The sequence below is a fragment of the Argiope bruennichi genome, chromosome 8 (assembly GCF_947563725.1).
Source record: "Argiope bruennichi chromosome 8, qqArgBrue1.1, whole genome shotgun sequence".
In the NCBI taxonomy this organism is placed as follows: Eukaryota; Metazoa; Arthropoda; class Arachnida; order Araneae; family Araneidae; genus Argiope; species Argiope bruennichi.
Window position 1 is genome coordinate 119771658 of NC_079158.1, and position 22987 is coordinate 119794644.

A 22987-nucleotide genomic window follows, 5' to 3' on the forward strand; every position below is an offset into this window, starting at 1 on the left:
ATATATGTTTTCATGTTAATTGCAATTGACCATATTAAATATTTACGACAGCAGATTTAAAGGCCCCTATGTGTCATTTGCTCAAAAATGTTGGCCGTAGGCAGCATGAAACCTAATAAACGACATTTGGATATGCTTCATAGTGAGTAAGTCAACAAACCCAGAAAATTCTTCGAATAAAAATTAAAATCATATAAAAAGCAAAAATCATTTTTTAAAGAAATTTTGTCTGTGAATAAAATAGCTTTAATTGAATCTTACAAAGTTTCATATAAAATAGCCAGATGTAAAAAACCTCACCCCATTGGTGAAGAACTCATTTTGTCAGCAGCAATTGAGATTGTAGAAACTATGTTTGGAGATAATTTTTCAAAACAATTGCAGTCCGCACCTGTTTCAAATGATACTGTTGCTCGTCGAATTGGTGATATAGATGAAGATGTACAGTGTCAGTTTTTTTTTTCAAAGTTGTGTGACAAATTGTTTTTAATACAGCTTGATGAAGCAACCGATAGTAATAAAGATGCTCATTTAATTGACTATATTCGATTTTGTGATAAAATGTCAGTAGTAGAAGAACTACTTTTCTGCAAACCAATAGCACTCAAAACAACGGCCCTCGCATCATCTGCTATTTTAAATGATTTTCTGAATTAGGCAAACATAGAATGGAAAAATTGATTCGGAATATGCACCGATGGTGCTCGTTCAATGGCCGGAAGATGCCAAGGTATACAAGTACTTGTAAAACAAGAATCCCCTTATTGTCTCTGGACACATTGCACGATCCACAGAGAAGCTTTGGCTTCGAAAGAAATGAGTCCTGGTCTGAATATTGTGCTAACTACGGTTGTAACGGTAGTAAATTATATAAAAATGAGACCCCCTGAAATCGAGAATCTTTTCCACACTTTGTAAAGACATGGGTTCAGTACATTCAGCTTTACTATTTTATTGCAAGATGGTTATCACGTGGGATATTTTTGCAACGTGTTTTTGAATTAAGAGAAGAAATTGCCATTTTCCTAGAAGAAGAAAACATACTGGAGGCTGAGAATTTTCGCGATGGTTTATTTCTGATGAAATTACGGTACTTGGTCGACATATTCGAGAAATTAAATAACTTGAATCTTCAACTCTGAGGAGCAAATATACATATGTTGGATACGAGTGATAAAGTCAATGCTTTTTGTGGAAAATTGGAATTGTGGAACAGAAATATAAAGCAAAGAAATCTAACAATGCTTGCAAATGTGGATTATTGTACTAAAATTTACAAGGCTGAAGAAGAACATGTAAAAGTTGTTTTTGTAACCACTGAAAATCATTCAGCCATGCTGGCAAAGAATTTTAAAAAGTATTTTCTTGCTGACGACAAACTAGTAGCAAGTTATAGTGAGTTAGGGATCCATTTCATAAGACTCCTGAAGGGCTCTCAATTGATGAGGAAGAAAAATTCATAGACTTCACGACAAGTGGCGAAACTAGAAGACACTTTAGCAATAAATCACTATTTGAATTTGGGGCAGGAGTAGAGGATGATTTTAATTGCACTAAAAACAAGGGCATTTCGCATTCTATTACCATTTTCAACATCCTACCTTTGAGAAACTGGATTTTCTGCTGTGGCTACTTTGAAGACAAAATATAGATCTCGGCAGAACTGAGAGTGTCTATTTCTAATATTAAGCCTTCCTTCGAAAAACTTTGCTCTGCAGGATAGGCCCACGGAAGTCACTAATAATTATTAAATTTGTTTTAATTTAGTATGTTTTGATTAAGTAAGTTGTTTTACTTTAATAAGCTATTAAATATGTCAAAATGCATTTTGTTTTCTATGTGTATGTGTGCTTTCCTTTCAGTCATTTAATCAATTTTTTTAAATAATATTTTCTCTTGGATAATCTCGCGCCCCCCTCCTAGAGTGCTCGCGCCATCCTAGGGGAGGGGGGGGGGCACCCTACAGGTTGAGAATCGCTGTATTAAAGTGATGAAATTTAGTGATTCTTCAATTATTAAGCATTAAATTTTAGACATTTAGTAAATGCTTCAAAAAATATTTAGAAAGGCATATTTTAATAATTTATAGTTTCGGTTTATCTATTTCCTTTATTTAATAATTTCCAATATCATTCTTTTATTGTTTATGAAATCACTAACAAAGATCAAATAAATTTGGAATATTATCTCAGACATCTTACACCACTTATTTTTAATATTAAATTATTTTTGGGAGTGAAACTAATTAAAAAGACATTTGTTTAATGTATTAAATAAAATTTATTTGATGCATTAATTAATTTGGTCAATTAATGAATCAAAATACTCTAAAACAGTTGAGAATACACTAATTTTTTTTTTATTTCATCAATAAAATTTGGCACAGACTTGTATGAACTTTCTTTTTAATATAAGGAGTTGGTATTTACTATCTCAAAAAAAAAATGAATAATAATAATAATAATAATAATTAAAATAATAAAATCGCATTATGTTTTCACAGTGCTTTTTAAAATCTTTTGTAGCTTCTTGCTTTAAGAAACAGCAGCTCTAATTTTATGGTGGCAAAATAATTACTCACGGTATTTAAAAAAACTTATAAATTTACTGGCAACTAAAGCTTCTATGGCTACAGAAAAGGGTTAAACAGGTGATGAGAAGAATGTCTTTCATTAATGAACTTTCTATTTAGCCAGGAAATTTTCTGTTCAACTATGCCACACATCCATATAAAATGAAGTGTAGTTATTACGTATTAGACTTTTAAACGTCTAACGTCATGACATTGGGTGTACAATTTAAACAAAAGAAAATTCTCTCTGTATGAAAAATTAAAAAAAAAATATTGAACAAATTTGACATTTAATTTATTTTAAATCATAAGAAATGACAAATCAGAAATCATTAAATTTAATTAGCTTTGGAAAAAATTTATTAGAAAATATATTTCAAAAGGAATTTTTATAATTAATAGAGAAGTAGGATAAGCCAAGTTATTAATTTTTATTTACAAATTTTGCAAAATCTAACTGGCGAACACAAACAAAATAGAAAGAAATATTTCTTTAAAAAACATGCAAAAAAGAAATTATATTATTAATCATTATAAAAGTATAAAAAAAGTATGAAATGTAATTTTATTGAATATGATGAATTAAAATAACCCAAGTCATTATAATATATTACATTTATGAAACAATCATCTTCCAAATTGACGGTCTCATATTTTGAATGTGTTAAAAATAAATTGCAATTTCCAACAATTTACTTTGAAGAAATAATATTCAAAAATTTTTTTTAATGTTACAGGTACATTTTAACTTATTTGTTTCCAATAAAATGTATAATCAAAAATTTTCTATAATTTTATAGAAAAAATAATAGTAAGAAAAGTTATTATAGAAAATAAAGAAACAGACATTAGCTGTTATAGCTATTATAGAAAAATAGTACGAGGACACTTGCAAAAATCATACACGATCAAGAGGAAATTTCAAGCAAACATCTAAAATATTTGATGCATTATACTGTTAGGTGTATACTATAAGAAAATTGGCAAAGTATGAGGAAGTGTACAGAAAAGTAACATTAAGCTATATTCATAAATGCTACAAACCAACTGACTTGTAAACAACCCCTAGATATTATTTATAATTTCCAAAATAAATTAATTCATACTTACATGTGAATTTTTTTTTTTTTTTTTTAATTTATACAAGAATAATTCTTGTACAATACAGAAATGAAAATTTTATGTTTGATACATGAAAAGTTAACATACCAAATTAAGTCCTGTATATAATTTCAAAAAGATAATGATCCTTACCTTCATTATCAGCTCCACGAGGAATGATAACGTCTGCATATTTCTTGGTCTAGATGGATGGGAAAAAAAGTGGAACAAAATTAATACCATAAAGCATAAAAATAAAAAAATATGCATAACCTACAAAAAGCTTGAATATATGAAAATAAGCAATAAAATCAATCTGAAGATTTGTCAATGTACCAAATTCACCAATTAACATCGGAGAACTTAAAAGCCATTATCTCTCACCGTGTTTGTTATTTGTACATTTAAACCAAAATATGATATTTGAGTAATCACAAAGCTAGAAATTCAGTAGTAAGAAAATGGAAACCTTCACTTTCAAATTTTCTAATAGTGGAAAACCAAATATAACATATTTTATAGGATCTCTCAAATTTTTTTAAGATCTTCATCCAAGGTTGCCACTCAAATCTGGGGGAAAAAATTCACTGTGTTTTCCCTGCACATATATTCAAGATAAAAAAAAAATGCAGCAATAGCATCCATGTGCTAGTTATAATGAAATATGGTTTTAAGGGGGTGGATAAAGCAAAGAAAGGAAGTAACAATTTAACATTATTCAAAATAATAGCACATTAAAAGGGGGTTTATATTAATATACATAACAAAAAAATTATCCTTATTTATTATCTAGAATTTAGTGAGATAAAATCTATATATTAAGAAGGGAGGAAGAGATATATTACCTCTCATGCTCTTTAATAAGTCGCACAAAATTAAGGACTCGGGTGAAATGAAACATAAAACGTTTTTGTTATCATGATGCAAATTATTTAATTATTACTTAACGAAAAAACATTACAGAGCAAGATTACTTTTATTTATTTATTTATTCACTTTTGCCCATTCATGTATTTAGGTATCGATTTCTGCAGATTCTTCTGCCATCAGTTTTATGGGGGCTAATAGTCCTAATCCATAACAAATAAGGTACAACAATTCTGCATGCCCTAATGTTCATTTCTTAGCTGTATCACATTCAGTGAATGTGAAAATATTTTCGATGTATCAATGAATGATGTAAAGGACGAATGAACACAACAAGTTTTAATGTCAATCAAAATTCAGCTTTAAATGATTATTCTTGAACTAAAAAGTTCAAAATTAGTCCATTTTTAGACATTAAATCTTACATTTTTGGATTTGATGTATCATTTCTTTTAGATACTCAGCCCGGCATCAATGATTTTTCTTTTAAACAGGCAGTAAGTGCCTGTTATTCCACATTACTTAGGCTTGTTATCTTCTTACAAAGCTAGCAATAAGCAACAAACCAAGTTTTGGAACTTCTTGAATCCATTCAGCAAAATCAGGATTGATTTTTTTAACAAGGTGCATAGTGAGAAAACGCTTCAAAAATTAAGCACCATTAATCACCTTACTCAAAAAAATTAAGCTTTTTACATTCATACATATGCGAGTCTACTTATTTTCTAAGTATTTGATGCTCTCTATTTTATAATAAAGTTTTATTGAAATTTTTTTAAACTAATTAATTTTAAATGTATATTTTGAAATTTTAAGTTATTTCTGCAATAACAAAATGATTTTAATACTTATTTCGGCTACAATGGAAGGACATCTATTGTAAAACATATTTGGTTTTGACAAAAAATGTAAAAATGATTATAGTTTTATCATTACAAAAAAATTAAATCACTCTTGCATGATTCATACTAAAAATCATGCTCCTTTTTCAACTTTCTTTCTATTAAATTTAACAAATTAATTTGGAATGATACATCATTTCTGCTTATATATTGGCATTGAGAAAGATGCATAACATGACCAAAATTTTTGTATTTGATTTTTATATATGCTGCAACAAATGAAATTCAACATGGCTGGCATTGTGAAAAATGCATAACACAACCAAAATTTTTGTATTTGATTTTTATAAATGCTGCAACAAATGAAATACGACATGGCTGAGATTAAAATTAAATTTCATGCTGCTCTAACTCACAGTATTTAGAAGTTTAGAACATTTTATTTGCCACTGTAAAAGCTAAGAGCAATCCAGGATGGCTACCATCATAAGATTAGCAAAACTATTGGAAACTGTCAATAGAACAAGGCAATGTTCTAACTGAAAACTAATAAAAGTGTTTTATAGCTTCTTATTTCTGATACAGAGTTGAGGGCTTTTCTTAAATGTTTGACAATTCGAAAATTTAAAAAAAAAACCTGCTTTTTAATCTCTATGGAAAAATAATTAAAATTTTATTACTTTAGCTAAAAGTAAGAAAAATGCGATTACACATTTTAAGAAGAAATAAAAATAATTTCACAAAGATTAAAAAAAAAAAAAAGAAAGAAAGAAAGACACAGCTTTGTAGTTACAAGTAAAATGAAAATATAAAAATGACATCTAATGCAATTCTTAGAGCAATTTTAGAAACTAGTGTGAGACTAAATACTGCATTGCCTTAAAATTTAACAATATTTATCAAGTGAAGAATCTTATTCAATAAATTGCTTTAAGTTTTGAATTTTACTTGAACTAGTTTTGATACTAGAACAAAATTTTGAACTAGTTTGGAAAAGTAAAGAAAACATTTTTTTAAAAATCAAAACATTGACATGTTTAATGTGACTCAACAATTCAATAAAAAATTATATTATTTTGAATTTTATTTTTAAAAAATCATTGTTACAAATTGAGTCCAAGATTCATTTAAAAAAATTATTAAAATTAAAAAAAGGAAAAGAGAGGGGGGGGGATAATTATTCAAGCGAAATTGGAATTCAAACAACCTTTTTGAAACTTTAAAATGGCGTAAAGTGTAAAAATACTATTTATTCAATAATATGCTTTGATGATATGGCGGAAACATGTTTAAATCCTGTTTTTATTTTTAAATTAAACTTCTATTTAAAATTCAAAATAATACGTTCTTAGTAAATTTCTAATATCTCAGAAGACTTTCTGCCATATTTCACATTCCTAACTTCAATTATTTGTAATGCGTGTTGCTTTGTCAATCAGGACAAACCTCTAAGTATAGAGAGATTTCAATGCAGAATAATATATATAGATACCTGCATGAGTTACAAAAAGTGAAAATGCAAAAATCTTCAAATATAATAGAATCTGAACCCTAAAGAATAATTGTTTTGAAAATCTTTCCTACAAAATTCTTTTTTGAAATTTTCAAGTACCAAATCTAGTAGATTTTTTATATATTATATATATATATACACAAAACCTAAAACCTAAAATTTGTCGAGATTGGCCCAACAAATAACAATTTTCATATAGACAAAAACATTCAAAAAAAAAAAAAAAAAAAAAGAAAGAAAGGAAAAGAAAAAAAACATGAAAAAAATCACGATTATTGAAAATCTATGACTTGTAGTTAAAAATTTCATCATATTCGGATTACGGTAAGAATTCAATATACATAGTATAGTATACCGTTTAATATGTGTACAAGAGATTGAAAATGAAATATTAATGAAAACAATGATCAAATTTGTAACGAACTAAAGAGGCTTTACTGTAAGTATTTTTATATTTCTTTGGGGCACCAAATTCATCTTGCTATATTCATATTTCCCTTTTGTTGCACTAATCTGCATATTTTTCTTTAATAATATATGAAAAGGTTAAACACGCATTTATCCGACAAAACTAAAACAAATTCTTCACTATCTTTGAATTCTTCTGAATATCAAATGTCTTTTGAAGTCGCAACAAGTTTGATACAGTACGCATTTCCTATTGCCTCTTCAAGTTAAAAAAATATTTAATTTATTTTAATACATGTTGACACTCCTTTTCTTTTTTTATTGTTTTCTTTGCCCTTTTTGTGAAAATTAAGCACCTTTTAAGGACCCATATTAAAAATTAAGCACTTTTAAGGTATTTAAAAATGATTTTCAAACTTTTTAAGCCCTTTTCATGATGCTACGCACCCTGTTTAATCTGTTCCATTCGTATTAAATACGGATTTTGAACAGTTCGTTGATTTAAAAATATTTTATAATCTACACTGAATAAATTCACAGTTTCTCAAATACTAAACAAACAATTCAATAAACTCATGTATGGTAGACTAAATACCACCTGCAACTTCGACCGATTGAATGTTGCTAATCCTTCCAGAGAAATATATTCCATCCTTTCACACAGATGCAGAAATCTCATGCATGTTCATTAGCTGCATTTCGGGAATTTCGTGGGAAAAGAACAATTATCTAGCAAATCAAAACTGGAACAAACTATACAAAAAAAAGGTGGAAGCTTCAGCATTACACAATTGTGAATGGTATTGCTTCATTTTTGGTAACTATGACTACAATTTTTTATACTTGCAATCTTTAGAGATTGGCATTTTTTGGATGAGAAAAAAATAACCAAACAAAACTTAAAATTCCCTGTACTTTACCAGTTTTTATGAAAAATTTCAAATTTCCCAGAGTTTTCCCTATTTTAAAGTGATTCCATGGTGACATGCAACCCTGCCATCACTAACAACAATAACTTTTTCTATTAATAAAAGTAAATGAAAAATTTGTCTGTTTGTTGGCATTCTACAGGATAGAGTGTTAGACCTACATCTAAATGAATATGTTCTAGATTGCTAATTACAATAGGATTCTTCAAAAATTAAAGTAACGTTTTAATAAAAATAAATTTTTAAAATAATCTATTAATAAAAATTAATTGAAGTTTTAATGCTTGTTTTCAAAAACTTAATAACATAATATTGCACCAAAATCATTTTTATACCTTCTACTTTAAACAACTATTTTTCAACCAACCAATTTTATTTTCATTAAATATTTTAAATTTATTATACATTAACTGATGTTATAGATTTTTATCTTTCATTAATTATAGAAATGCTCAATGGCTGGAATTTTCTTTTACAGCAAATCCTTAATTTAGAAAATATTTAAATTTACATATAAAAAATATTTTATAGACCAACATTTGTCTCATATTAAAGGAAATACTCAGGTTTTGTATTATTTTGATATAATTTTATTAATTTGTAAACTTGATTTACACTAATTACAAAATACAAATATTAATAATGCATATGATACAATAACATTTTTATGTTGGTATTCTTTTTGTAAAAATTTTATTTAAAAATTAATGCATACAAAAGTATCTGGTTGATGTAATTAAATCAGGCAAAACAAGCTTAAAACATTACCAATGCTCTGTATTACAAAATTCAATTAAAAAATATGCTATAAATGTATGTCCAATTTTCATAATGCTATGATTAAGCTCTCAAAGCATATGTTATTAAAAGTTACAGGAGCATTTCTTCAAACATGATCAAAATAATCAGGCAATATTACTTCCAAATGCACATGATACTCTCGATCCTTTTTATAAGTTAAAATTATTAATTTGTCTCCATTCTGTTTCTCTTTTTTTTTCTTTTAATATATCATTTTAATATACTAAAAATAGATGCTCAATATCTTAAAAGTTCAGACAGCATAAAAGAAATTTTCTATTTCCCAAATTTACAAGATATACATTTTAATTAATGGAAAGCTTTAATGAAAAATTTTCTGAGCCTTCTACTTTGAAATGAAGACAGTATAATAACATTTAAAATCAAAAGAGAATAGTTTTAAATTTACCGGGAGGCAGAAATCTTCAAATGCAGGTTTCACATATGTAGTATATTGCTGCAAAATTTGGTCCAAATCTCTGCCTCTTTCCCTGGTGTCTCGAAGAACTGTAAAAAGAGAAGTTACTTATCTAGTAATAAAAAAATTATAACCATATCAAATTTATATACTGTAACTGAATTTACATGTATCTCTACTAATAATAAAAAATTATAACCATATCAAATTTATATACTGTATCTGAATTTACATGTATTTCTACTTATAATAAAAGAATATATGTATGTATGTAGGTGTTGGCACTCAATAGGACATATTATTTGACCTGGTATTAAAAAATTTAACAGTAATAGTTCGGAGGGAAAATATGTGCATCTAGATAAATTTTTTAGAAATTTTAATTAATAAAAAATTTAGCAAAACTTTCACAATATTTCTGAAAATATTACAACAAAAAAAATAATTTGCACATCAGCTTATAATTTAAATACTAACAATTTTTTCCTATATAATATTTCCCAATTTTAATAAAAATAATTTAAACAAAAAACACATATTTCACAACAATATATTTCATTATTGAAGTGAGCTCATATCATTTTCATTGTTGCCATTAATACATTATGCTGAAATTTCTTTCATAGCTGATGATGAAAATATAAAGTTATGGCTTATTTTTCTATAATGAATAGGTTTCTGTTAAAAGTATACTTTTAATATAATTTTTGAAATTTGTTGTATTTATAATTAATGTATAACTTTAAAAACAAGCAATAACAAAAAATTTTAATAGTACATCCATTTTTAAGCATTGCTACTCTTTAATGCAATATAACTGGATTATTATTATTAATCTTAAGAACTGATTTCACATTTTACAATACTAATTTTTTTTGTTGTTGTTGTTGCATCTAATCTACTTTTACTGTATAATTCTCTGAGTTATTACTCAAAATATGAAAAATATTATGTAGTATTCATAAAATTCCAAAAATGAATGATTCTCTTATATATAAAATAAAGATATTTAGTTTTCATCACATATTTTTTTTATGTTAATTGAAGTTTAAGTAAGCACTTCCATTTTCCAAATTAAAGGTGAGATGACTAAAAAATTATGCTATAAAAAATTATGCATTGTACAGTAAAGGCTTTTCAAAAAGGGCAGTAAATTGCAAGGCTTTTAAATAGCATGTTTACATGCCTGTCAGATTTTAAATTTAAATATATATTCAGTTGAAGAGGTCACCAAGAGCAACATACATAAAGTACATACAACATAGAAAATTAATTGAAAATGTCAGCAACCATCAACTCAACAATCCAACTGGTTGTCATAAGAAACATACACAGCAAAAACAAAATGATCAGAAATAAATTGTCACTATAAGCAAACAAAAATATTAAAAATAAACTTAAGTAAAGAAGAAAAATCAGAAGAGTGCTAACAAAAAATCAAGTATAAAAAGTGCCAAAGAAAGAGAAATGTCTAACCTGAACATATAATATGCTACAACTCTAAGAATACTGCAGAAATATATCAATGTGTTTTAAATGTATTATTCTATGCTTTGCATCTTTATTTGATATTATATATGCATACACAAAATAGTACAAATATAAATCAATCTTGAAGATTGATGAACAATTTATTATTTCTCATAGTACATTTTTTCAATTAAATATATTTCCAATCCATAAAGAAGATGTATATATTAGAAAAGAAAATTATGTCGTCAATTTCTTAATTGTTAGTAAATAAATTACTAATGATATGTAAAACATATGACACACAAAAAATAAAATGAGTGCAATCTAACCTCTTCGAGACAGTCTGGTATCTGGATCTGTGTCAACAAATAATTTCATATGGAAAAGATCTCTGATCTCAGGAAAGTAAAATACCAAAATGCCTTCACATAAAACAACATCTACAGGCTGAACAGTAATGGATTCATCTTGCTTCCTATAAATGAAGATAATTAAGCATTTGTGATTCAAAGATTACAAAATTTGATTTTAAAAATCAACAACGCGAACTTGTTTATCAGTCTTCAGATTAGATGATAAAGATTTTAAATTACAGAACATTGTCATTTAGAGCATTCAAATAGAAATATGTGGCTATCTCAAATGACTTAGAATTTAACTACTGGATCACATTTAAAAGTAACAATGTGTGCTATTCTGTAACATATATAACATTTTACAAAACATAGAATTCAGCAGCATAAAAAAAATAAATTCTGAGACATAATAAAAATACAAAGAAAAAGTGTTGCTTATGTCTATTAAAGAAGGAAGATAAATTTAAAATAGACAGAAAATTTTTTTTTACAAATACTTTTTATCTACAAAAATCTAAAGAAAGGGATTGAAAAAGAAATTCTTCAATAAATTATATGTTATATTTATCAAACTGATAGCCTTTCTAGCTTTTCTTCGTTTGCAACTGCTTTCAATGCAGGAAGATAATAATAATCTCATTTACATTCAAATTTCTTTTTCTACATGAAGTCAAATTTGCAGAAAAAACAAACAATACAAATGATATAGAGAAGAAAATTAATTTAATACATTTATTTGGAATATTAATAGAATATTTCATTTTTACCAATTTTTTTCACATATCTATTCTTAAGAATCTGATAAAAATGATTTCTGAGTAGGGAGAGTTGAGAGGAATAGGACAACTACATTTATGTCTAAATAAAAGATTAAAATCTATTTTGAGTTTTTCCATAAAATACAGTAGCTATAGTTCCTGGCTTGATCATAACTATTACACCAGCTATAATATGATGTGTGTTCAAAACAGAAAATTCGATTTGTATGCCTCAGAAGTAAATACAAATTCTATTTTTTTAAATGATTTTTTTTTTCAGTTTTATTATTTGTAAAATATAAATATTTTAAATGTATAATAAACTTAAAGATATAGTGTTTACAAACTAAAAGTCAAATTAAGCTTAAATGTAGTACACTTAATGCGATGTACATTTTAAAAGGAAAATTCTGCAATGGGAGGAATAGAACATGCTCAATTACATTCCAACACATTTTCAAAATAGCTAAATATGCTAACAATTAAATATGTTAACATCTAATAAAATTATTTATTGGGGTGTTACAATGCAATAATAGGTTGATGATATTAAATTCATTAAAATGTATACATTTTTAAGTTTTAATGTATATATTTTTACATTTTATACATATATATATTAAATAATATAAAGCAATGATATAAAACAATGAAGAAAAAACTGAGCTTCTATTAACCCAAACCAAAAGCATAAAATAAAATTTCACTCTTTTTCAAAAATTTACATGGGAGCGCCAGTGTATCAGTCTCATTAATTTTTTTATTTTTGTTAATAATTGTATCATTTAAAGTATAAATACATTCAGTATCATTTCACATAAAATTATTTTCTACCTAAAATTATGTTTACCTCTTAATTTCAATTTATTGTAAATATAATAAAAGCAATATAATTATTATTAAGCAATGAAAAAAATTAAATTAAATTATTAAAGTTATTAAAGCTTTTGTCACTTTAAATTAAGAAAAATTACTAAATTTATATTTTTTTATATCAAAAAATCCATGAATATTAAAGAAAAGGCATCCAGAGAGAGAAAAATATATTAAATAATAACATATTACAATTAGTAGAAATAGTTTTAAAAGAAAACATTTTGAGATGTAACAGTGCCACACTGAATTTTATAGACTACACCTATTAATTCACTAAACTAGTGAATTTTTTTAAAAAATTGCAAAATCTGTCCCACTCTCCCTTATTTGCAATTCTAAATGTTATTTATGAAATCTCATTTCTGTAAAAAAAGTTTCATTCTTGTAAATCAAGTTTCAGCTTAATTTTACTTTATAGCACCATCATAAAGAAAAAATGATGTGGCTCACATAATGTCAAATTTTAAAAAGATATAGTTTTGAAATATTCAGAACAATTTACCATTATTAATTGACAAAAATAATACATATAATCCAGACAAAAACCTTTATGCAAGTAAGAAAAATGTAAAGAGGCAAAAAAAAAAAAAATGTCAAACCTGGAATTTGTCTTAAAATCATAAACTGGAATTTGGACACTCCTACCAGCAAGAATTTCTTTCAAAACTTTGTGCATCAGCTCATTGTCAAAAGCATCTAAAATCCAGAAGGAAACGAAAGCAGCTTTGAGAAATGTGAAACAAACATTTAAATGTAACATTATAAACGATGCTTCATTATAATGTTTAGCTTTATTATTTCATATAAAAGCTTGCAAAAAGTCTTCCATATTTTTGCAAATTACAACATAACAGGAACATTATATATAGAGGTTGACATCCTCAATGTACTGTTTGATTCACAAAAAGATTGCATAAACAATTTTATTAATAATTTTTTTCCCACCTCTCCTTTATCCTTAATGATAAAAGTGAAAGTTCCTATATTCAGCAATTGGAAATGACAAAAAAGATCATTAGATTTTTTTTTTGTGGTGTTGATTGGTGGCAGAAACATATGATTAGTACCAAAGCTATAGCCAGCACTATCAAATTTAGCATAATATACTTTGTTGTGGGGGAAAATGCACCTCATAATTGTTTTTTAAAAAATTCAATTAGAATTTTAACCTTTTATTTACCAATAGAAACTGTTAAAAAAAACTGTTTAAATCAGGTTAATATCTTCATTTGATTATTTTTTTTCTGACAGCAAGCAGTAAATATCATCTAAGATAAATTTAAAATCATAATTTTCTAATTAAATTAAGATATTTTAATTCAAATTGTTTTTTCTTTTCTGTGCTTATTATGCACTAAAACTTAACTAATAATCCAAAAATAAAGTTGGAAAATTGTCAGAAAGATAATTTGATAAACAAAGGATTATCAAAATGTTGGCATTTTTTTGTCAAAATTTTTAAGAAATTTTATCACATAAAAATATCTTTTGCAACATTTTCAAATACAAAATTTTATTTCTTTATGGTTTAAATTTAGATTTCACAAATTTTGAAAAAATTAAGCAAAATCAATAACAATCCTTTTTATTAATGAAAAGTCTATCTTTTATAACATCATTTAGACTTTGAAAAACTATGATGAACCAACATAAAACAAATTTTTTAAAGGAAGATTAAGCTATGGATTTGCCAAAATTACTGTCAAACTTTAATAACTTTTAATGTATACCAATAAAAACTACTGACATTAGATAAAGTAATCAAAGAAAAAGTACTGAAATTGTCAAATCAATTAGGAATCCTGTTTCACTACGATAATAGAATATGCAAATCTTAGACATCTTGTAAAAAAATTATTGCAGACAAGAGAAATTTTACTTCAACCATGAAGCAATCTAGATTATGTGCTATCAAATTTTTATTCATTTATGCTTTAACAATGCTTTTTGAATGGTAAAAGTCACAATAATTATGATGCAGTAGGACTTGCTTCAGTTCTTTGTTAAAAAATAGCAGAAATTCTTTGAATGCAGGATAAAGAAGTGGTCAAATAAAGAAAAGCAAAAGAAACAGAGAGAGAGAGAGATAGTAAACAGTTATCAGACAAAATGTGAAATATGTCATTGATTATTTCATTAATAGTTGCAAGATTAGTGCTTGGATTCACATGGGAAAAAGCCAAAATTATTTTAACGCACCAACCTAATTTGTTTAATTCATGTACCTGGATGGTCAAAATTATATTTCCCTTTGGCAGCTTTTTTCTTTTCTTCAGGTGTTAATTCTTTGTAGAAACTATCTTGGCTGATACAAATCACTTGCCGCTGCTGATGTTCCACAGAGTATTCTCCAACTTTTTCCATTATCTTCTGGCATACTGTAGACTAAAAGACAATTTAATTTATAAGAGATTTAAAAACATAATTTCAAACCTATATAAAAAAAGAAATATCGGCTAAATTTAGATTTTACCTGGCATAGTTTTTCAAAACAAACAAAAAAATATTTGCTTTAAAAAAACAAACAGTTCATAACATATATCAAAGTAAAATTAAAAGAAGCTATTTAGCCAGTTATAGCTGACGAATAAACAACAGAATGTGGAAGCCCATTTTTTGGCAAACAGATGATAAAAATGAAGAAGCAATGTTGAGGCCCCCGCTCAAACAATATTCATTGAATTCCATTAAGGATTTTTATTTAATTAGAAAAATCTAGAATGTAAGTTTAGGGCTAAAGATCTATTACAGTCAATGAATCATAAGCAGTCAAAAAATTCTTATATGATTTATAATATATTAATAAAGCAGGGAATTGGGTACCAAAATCTCGTCTTGGCAGAAAAAATTCAAGTCAAACGTACCAAAACTCACCAAATTAATTAATACAATGAGAAAATTTTAAAAAGTTTGACATATCAAGCAACTTATCTTAAAAACAATACAACTTGGCACTATTTGCCGCCATATACCAAATTCTTCTATATGACAATTATGCTTAGCAAAATTTGCACTTCTATGAACTGGTATTATAAGCTGTGACTGGACAATAACAATCAGAAGTTGAACACTTCCAAGATTTAATATTTATATTATGAAACTTCATGCAAATTATTAATAACTAAGGTATTAGTTATTACAAAAATATATTTTTGAGTGTGAATACATTAATACACATTTCTGCAAAAATTACAGATTACAATGCTTCAGATGCAAAAATAACAGAATTTAAAATTGACATGTCAAAGTAATTTGAATGTAACAAATAGTTTGAAGTATCCAATACATAATATATAATTTTTTTCAAAGACATGAAAAAGTTATGAAAAATGCTATTAAAAGATATATTTTTATCAAACAACAAATTATATTTTTATCAAACAACAAATTCATAATTTTATTTAACAACAAAATTATGAATGGTTGTCAATTATGAAAGTATATTTATTTTATTCATTTATAAATAAAACAGAAGAAATTGGTATCAGCTTTTCACCAAGATGAAAAAAATTCTAACCAAATCCATCAAAACTTGCAAAACTAACCGATATAATAAGAAATTAGGAAAAAATTAGGATTAATCATTTTAAAAATGTTACAACTTAAGATTATTTGCCACCATACACCCAATTTTCCTATATGGCTAAATATTAATTTAACTGATTTTATTTGGATCTCTTTTTTTTTCCTTCAATCATAAACTAATAATTAAAACTGAATAATAAATAAAAGTATTTAAAATCATTATATAATTTATAAAAAAATGTATAGTTTATTTTTTTAAATGTCATTCATTAAATATATATTTCCTTTTTTTATATATTACAAATATGTGCTTTTCTTATTTTTGCAAATGTTTCTTTTTGTGAAACTCCTATTGAAATGATTATTGACACAAATATTTCTTTTTCTGCTTCACAAATCTGAATATTATTTTCAATCAATGATTTTAATATATTTAACCATACACAAAAACATTATACAAAACCCAAAAGCCCATAATCATAAATTAAAAGCAACATAATGAAAACATATGCAAAGGAATAAAAAACTTCATTACAATAAAATATCTAATTGTAATATCAATATCTAATTATAATATGTAATAACTAAGTCTTAAAATGAATCTTCATCTTTTTAAGCTTTAATCATTTAAGTATATTAAACAATATATGAACAGAATTAAAGAAAAAAGAAAATATATAATATTAAAAAATTAATATTAAAAAGGATCTTATGTATACTTATAATGCATACTTATTCTTCACTTGAAGCTAAACTCAGAATTTTCAACCTTCTATGAAAACTGCTGCTATTCTTTTTTCAATATAATATATATATGTAATATTATTTGTGGTGAAGCATAATTCAGTTTGAAGGCAATGAAGATACTTTTAATTTCGTGACGTCGTTTTATTTCTTTTTGAAGAAGCAAGCATATGTACAAGCGACGAGCACACAGAAAGGAATGAGGGAAGAGCTCTCGGACATTTTATCCCTGGTCTTATATAACCTATGAATTTGATAGGGAAAACATTTCTTCACAGTGCTAATGTATTATGAGATTTCGATAGGGATTTTCATTACAGGCGCCGAGAAGGTAGGGGAAACAAAGGGAGATTTTAAAAAACGAATTTGCTTGATCAGCGGTATGTTATCTCTTCACGCGTAGTGTGGGAAAGTTAGATTTTAGCTGATTCAACAATTTAACAAAGCTTCTCTTGAATTAATTAAGTAGAGACAGTGGAATTGGATCACGAAATAAGAGAATATTTTAGAATGAAGTTACTATGGGCTAAATTAAGATGAAGTTATTATGAAAATTAATTAAATTGAAATTAGAGTTAAAAAATCATTACATATATATATGCAATGATATTCTTAATTAATTTAACTCTTAATTAATTTCCTAAATTTTATCTTTATTTAACCCATATTAACTTTATTCTAAAATGTCCTCATATTTCCTGATGCAATTTCACATTTTTTATTCAGTTAATTCTGCATGCGCTCGATAAAGCAGCTGACTTCAGCACATTCAAACGCTCCTAGTGAAGTGATGAAATCCCCAATGCTTTTAACATTCTTTCAGAGATACCCAATATTCCCTTTTCTAAATTGATATGTGTCAAAGAAATCCCTATCAAAATCTCACAGTAAAATCACTGAAGGGGACAATTTTGCTCTCTTTTACTCTTGTGTCACTATGTAGACTGATGTATGACTCACTGCTTTTTATCTGTATAATGCCTCCTGGGATGGAATAAAGAGAAGTTAAAATTTCAAAAGTTTCTTCTTTTCAACCAAAGAACTGCTAAAATATGTTAGTATATATATACTTAATGTCAATAAGCATTTAATATAGAATAATTATAAAATAAATGTCCATCTCATATCATGGTTTTATAATGTACTAAAATTTAATTAGCAAAATTAAAAAAAAAAAAGCATTTTAAGTAAGTTTAATTATATAAATTAAAATACTGAGACACTGCTTAGAAAATTTACAGCAATGAAATTTCTGAGAAATTTAAATTTGATAAAGCTCTGAAAAGTAAAGGCATAATTATTTCTACATTATTAAGTAATTAAATTTTGACATTACATGCTTTTAAAACATCTCTTTTTAAAAATTTTGCCAAAACTTTTTATCTTTCATAATTTAAGAATTCTCATACCTCATTATTTGAATTTTGACAGCATATGAACTTTATGAAGTTATTATTAAAAATTCTTAAGAATGCAAGTCAAAGATTCAAAATATTTTCATTATACTAATATTACTATTCACAATTTTAAGGAATTGAACAAAAAGAAAATAACATAATTAGAATTGCGATTCACATCATGTTTTCAAATATATGAAATATAGCATTCCAATATTTTTAATAAACTGGTAGTCAACTATGAAAAATAAATATGGTAGAAGTGAAATAAATATAGTTAACTGAAATTATTCATTTTAGATTTAAAAAATTATGCTTAGATTTTGAAAAATAAATGTTATTAGTCAATAGTTGCTTCCTAAGATTCTTCTCATCTACGATGTTTGCGAACGAAACATATGTTTCAATTATTTTTGAAAATATGTTTTTACGAAAATACTGTATTACTTCGTTGTTAATTTTCATACTGTTACAAAAGATGAAATTATAAAATTATTTATTCAGTTTCAACGAATTCAACAACAAATAAAGATTTAAAATGTTTTCTTAAATAAAAAAAACGCATGAAAACGAAACAAAAACAAAGGAAAATACTTCGTAAAAAAACAATTATGACGAAAAATGCTGTCGAACATATTATGCCGTGTAAATATAGAAAACACCAAGAAAAATTCGTTAAATAATAAACAGATTTTAAAGAACAATATTGAGATACTTAAACATTTTTCACCTTTCCCGATGCCGTTCCACCAGCTACACCGATTAAAAATGGACTTTTGGCATCGAATCCATTATAAACTTTCACACCATTGGAATTAACATGAAATGCCATTATATTTTAAACACTCTGGCTTCAGATTTTTTGTTGCAGGCAGCTATATCTTTATAAATGATTAATCGAATAACAGAAACAGAACGCTCTAATGATGCGCAAAATCATAAATAAAAATGTTAGTCACAGTTACAGTTATAAGGCCAAATATATAATATTCAACGATTTTATTTTTGTTGTAGCTACAACAAAAGTTTTGCGTTCTATGTATAAAACTGCATGTACGTGGTTTCAGGGAATGGTTCACATTCTAAGCAATGTGATAACTGATAAGCACGTAAACAGCAAGCAACTGGGAAACAGAAACTGAGACATAGCTGAAAATTCTATGAACAGATTTTCTTTCTATTGCAACTTAATTTCACCAGAGTTATGCCGCTGTGCTGGGCGCTATTAGGGATAAAACTTTTGTAAAATTAATTTCATTCAAATGTGTAGCTGCAAATTACAAGAATCGACCAGCGGAAATGGCCTCGTCAAAACTTTCTCATATATTGTATAATAAAGATGTAATCTCAGAAAACGCCTTGCATGGCATTGTTTTAGACACGTTTTTCTTAATTGATTGAAACAAAAAATTTGACACAAAGCTACACTTGCAGTCACGAAATTCCGTACCAAATTCGATATATTTAAGCCACTGCATTTTTTAATTATCTCCTGTGTATGTTTCAGAAAGAACAGTCCGACAGATGATCAACCACTTTTTGGATTTGGCTCAACATTTGGTAGTTATCTACTACTCCATAGGTGTTAAATCTATGAACCGAATTTTATTCATTTTGTACTCATCCTTTTGAAGTTATCGTGTTAACTTACATTCAAACAGCTGAATGGGCAGACTTCCAACGAACGCATTTTTCTCAAATTTTGATAGAAATCTAAAAATTTGATATAAAGACCATATATTAAATTTCACCCATCTAGCTGAAAGCATTTTTAAGTAATCTTTGTCATAGACAAAAATGTGTTTTTTAAACTCAAGGAGGTCTAAAACGTGGAGATGCATCAAAATCCCGATTTCGAATTTGTTGATGATTGCAATACTTTCTCTGTTCTGTGTATCCGTGAAAGTAAAAAGGGATGTGGAGAATATACGTGGTTTTTTTCCATTTAAGAAAGATGCTTTTGAGTCAAAATTATTACAACTGCGAAGAAGGGAACAGATTTTTAAAAATTTCAAGCACTCCACCAGTGTCAATGTTGTAATGTGCGAAAAAAATTTCAGCACATTTCGAATTGTTAAAAATTATAATCGCGCTATCATGGTTTAGAATAAATTTCCAGTATTCATGGTTTTTGTAGTACATAGACCCTATTATCAACCTATAACATACTGAAGATATGTAAACTACAACATTTCTACAATATCTTTACGATATTTTTCGTCATTTAGAATATCGTACAATATGTTGCATTAATTGTAATATCAGAACAAGAAAATTAAATTTGCATCATCTATACTTATAATAAAGCTCAATGTGTGTGTGTTGGCGCTCTACAGGCCAGACCGTTCGACCAACAGCTACGAAATTTGGCACGTGTATACCTTGGAGGCCGGGAATGTTCACCTCGGGGTTATTTTTTCGAATTTTTAATTAAAATTTTATTTATTTAAAAAATAAGCGAAATTTTAGCGCGTTTCTGTTATAACTTCCGAAAATATTACCGCACAAAAAAGATTTTTACATCAAGTTAAAGATCAAAAATTTATCTTTTAAATGATACCGATGTTTTAACCTTAAAATTAAATTTCTATTTTTAATTAATTTTTAAATAAATAATTTAACTATATTTTTCAACAATTTTTTTCGTACAAAATAAAAATAAAATTTAAGCTGCACGAGCACGTTTCGCATTCATGGGGAAAAAATTAGCTTTTTTCAAAGTGTTGCCATCACATCGATTAAAGCTCCATTTAAAAATAAATTAAATCTTTTTGGAAATGAAATCTGCAAAAATATGATTTTCGTCACTTGTCTGTAGGAAATGAAACAAATATGAAATATTATTTTTTTCTAAAAAATAAATTCAAGAAAAATTATTTTATGATCTTTTACACTCTCTGTATTATTAATCCAATAAATCAGTTTTATTTTAAGGCAAGTTTTGTTTAATATGAACAGGATATCCATTCAAATCAGGGCCACACTGCTAATTTGTAAACCTTTAGTAATAGACACAGATCTGCTAAAATGGTCTAAATGGAAAATGATTATATTTTATGTAACTTGATCCAATAAATACTCTAATATATAACGAATTTTTGATTTTACATAAAGCTTCTGCTGTGGAAATCACGTTTAACAAAATGTTCTTGAAACACTAATATTTTAAATAAAGAATTAATTTCCAATCAACAAAATCAATCACTTAAACTGACTGATTTATAAAAATTTGAATATCACTATTCGATAAAAAAAGGATAATTTTAGATTTTCCATCGATCGTTTTAAAGAAAATACGCCAATCAGCGCGCAGGTTTCTCAAGATTAATTGGCCTAAGATTATGAAAATGTTGAGTTTTTCTAAATTTTTAACATTCAAAACTTCATCAATCAGTCTTAGTTAATCGTGGAAAATAGAAACATTCATTCATTTATTTAAAATTTGGTGTGTCCAGAATATTTCTCAGAATATGATACCTTACTGCATAAAATTTAGACTTCATAATTTTTGAAATAAATTTATAGGCCGGAACAAAATATTATTATTGATTTTATTTCAATTCTTTTGAAAGCAAAACTAAAAACTGAATTTTATGCTGAATCTGAGAAATTTTTGTTGAATTATTCTTTGAGATATTACGCAAATTATGAAAAATATTTTGTAGTTATACATAAGACTTAAATACCGAACGATTCTGTTTGCAGTACTCATATTCAATAATAATAATAATAAATAAATAACAACAAAAATGATAAATAAAATAAAACGCTTGGTTTCATTAAAAAATATCTTTACATTAATTGCAATTTCAGCATTTCCACTTTAAATTAAAGTTGAAGTTTTACCGGAAATGACAACAAATTAGCAAAATATATATAGTAAATTGAACGAAACGATCTAAACAACAGTATAAGTTTGGTATGACTATCAAAATTTGAAGATTAAAAATGTTTTGTTTGAGAAGCTATTAAGAGACAAGTTACTTAAAATATTTAATTGAAAATTGTAGCGAGCGGTAATACTGGTGAACCGGCTGGTCGCCAAAGGCGGCTAATATATCATAAAACGGAGAAATTTTGACAGTTTCTGAAAAAAAAATATGTTTCGTTTCTTAATAAGTACCTAAATCTTAAAAAAATGTGAATCTTAAAAAAATGATTTCATCGCATAAATGAGCAATTTAACGATAGCTTTATTGAATATCTTAACTCTTAGAAATTGTTTGAAAGTTTTAATCTTTTGTTTTCTACATGTCGAGCAAATGTGTGTGGTAATCAGCTTCAGTAATTCGAGCAGCTCATTCATTCAACCATAAGTAAAAACTACTTATTTTGTTTAAAGCAGCATATAACTCTTTTCAGAATCACCTTCATATATAAATTTTATGTTAAATTTCTATTTAATAA

At 26.4% G+C, this 22987-nt stretch overlaps 1 protein-coding gene across 2 annotated transcripts in view; it reads right to left on the reverse strand.

Moving 5' to 3' along the window:
• The window catches only part of LOC129980981 (uridine-cytidine kinase 2-B-like), a 32200-nt gene extending 12662 nt beyond the window's left edge, over positions 1–19538 (reverse strand). The window contains exons 1-6 of one of the 2 annotated variants that reach the window (XM_056091543.1): positions 19311–19538; positions 15140–15299; positions 13514–13610; positions 11254–11399; positions 9443–9540; positions 3827–3875 (exon numbers count right to left, since the gene is read on the reverse strand). In XM_056091543.1, the coding sequence (XP_055947518.1) occupies positions 3827–3875; positions 9443–9540; positions 11254–11399; positions 13514–13610; positions 15140–15299; positions 19311–19412 (652 nt within the window). In that variant the 5' untranslated portion in view covers positions 19413–19538. The remainder of the gene's footprint in view (positions 1–3826; positions 3876–9442; positions 9541–11253; positions 11400–13513; positions 13611–15139; positions 15300–19310) is intronic. The other variant, XM_056091544.1, reaches the window with a different exon arrangement.
• Between the last annotated feature and the right edge of the window lie 3449 nt (positions 19539–22987).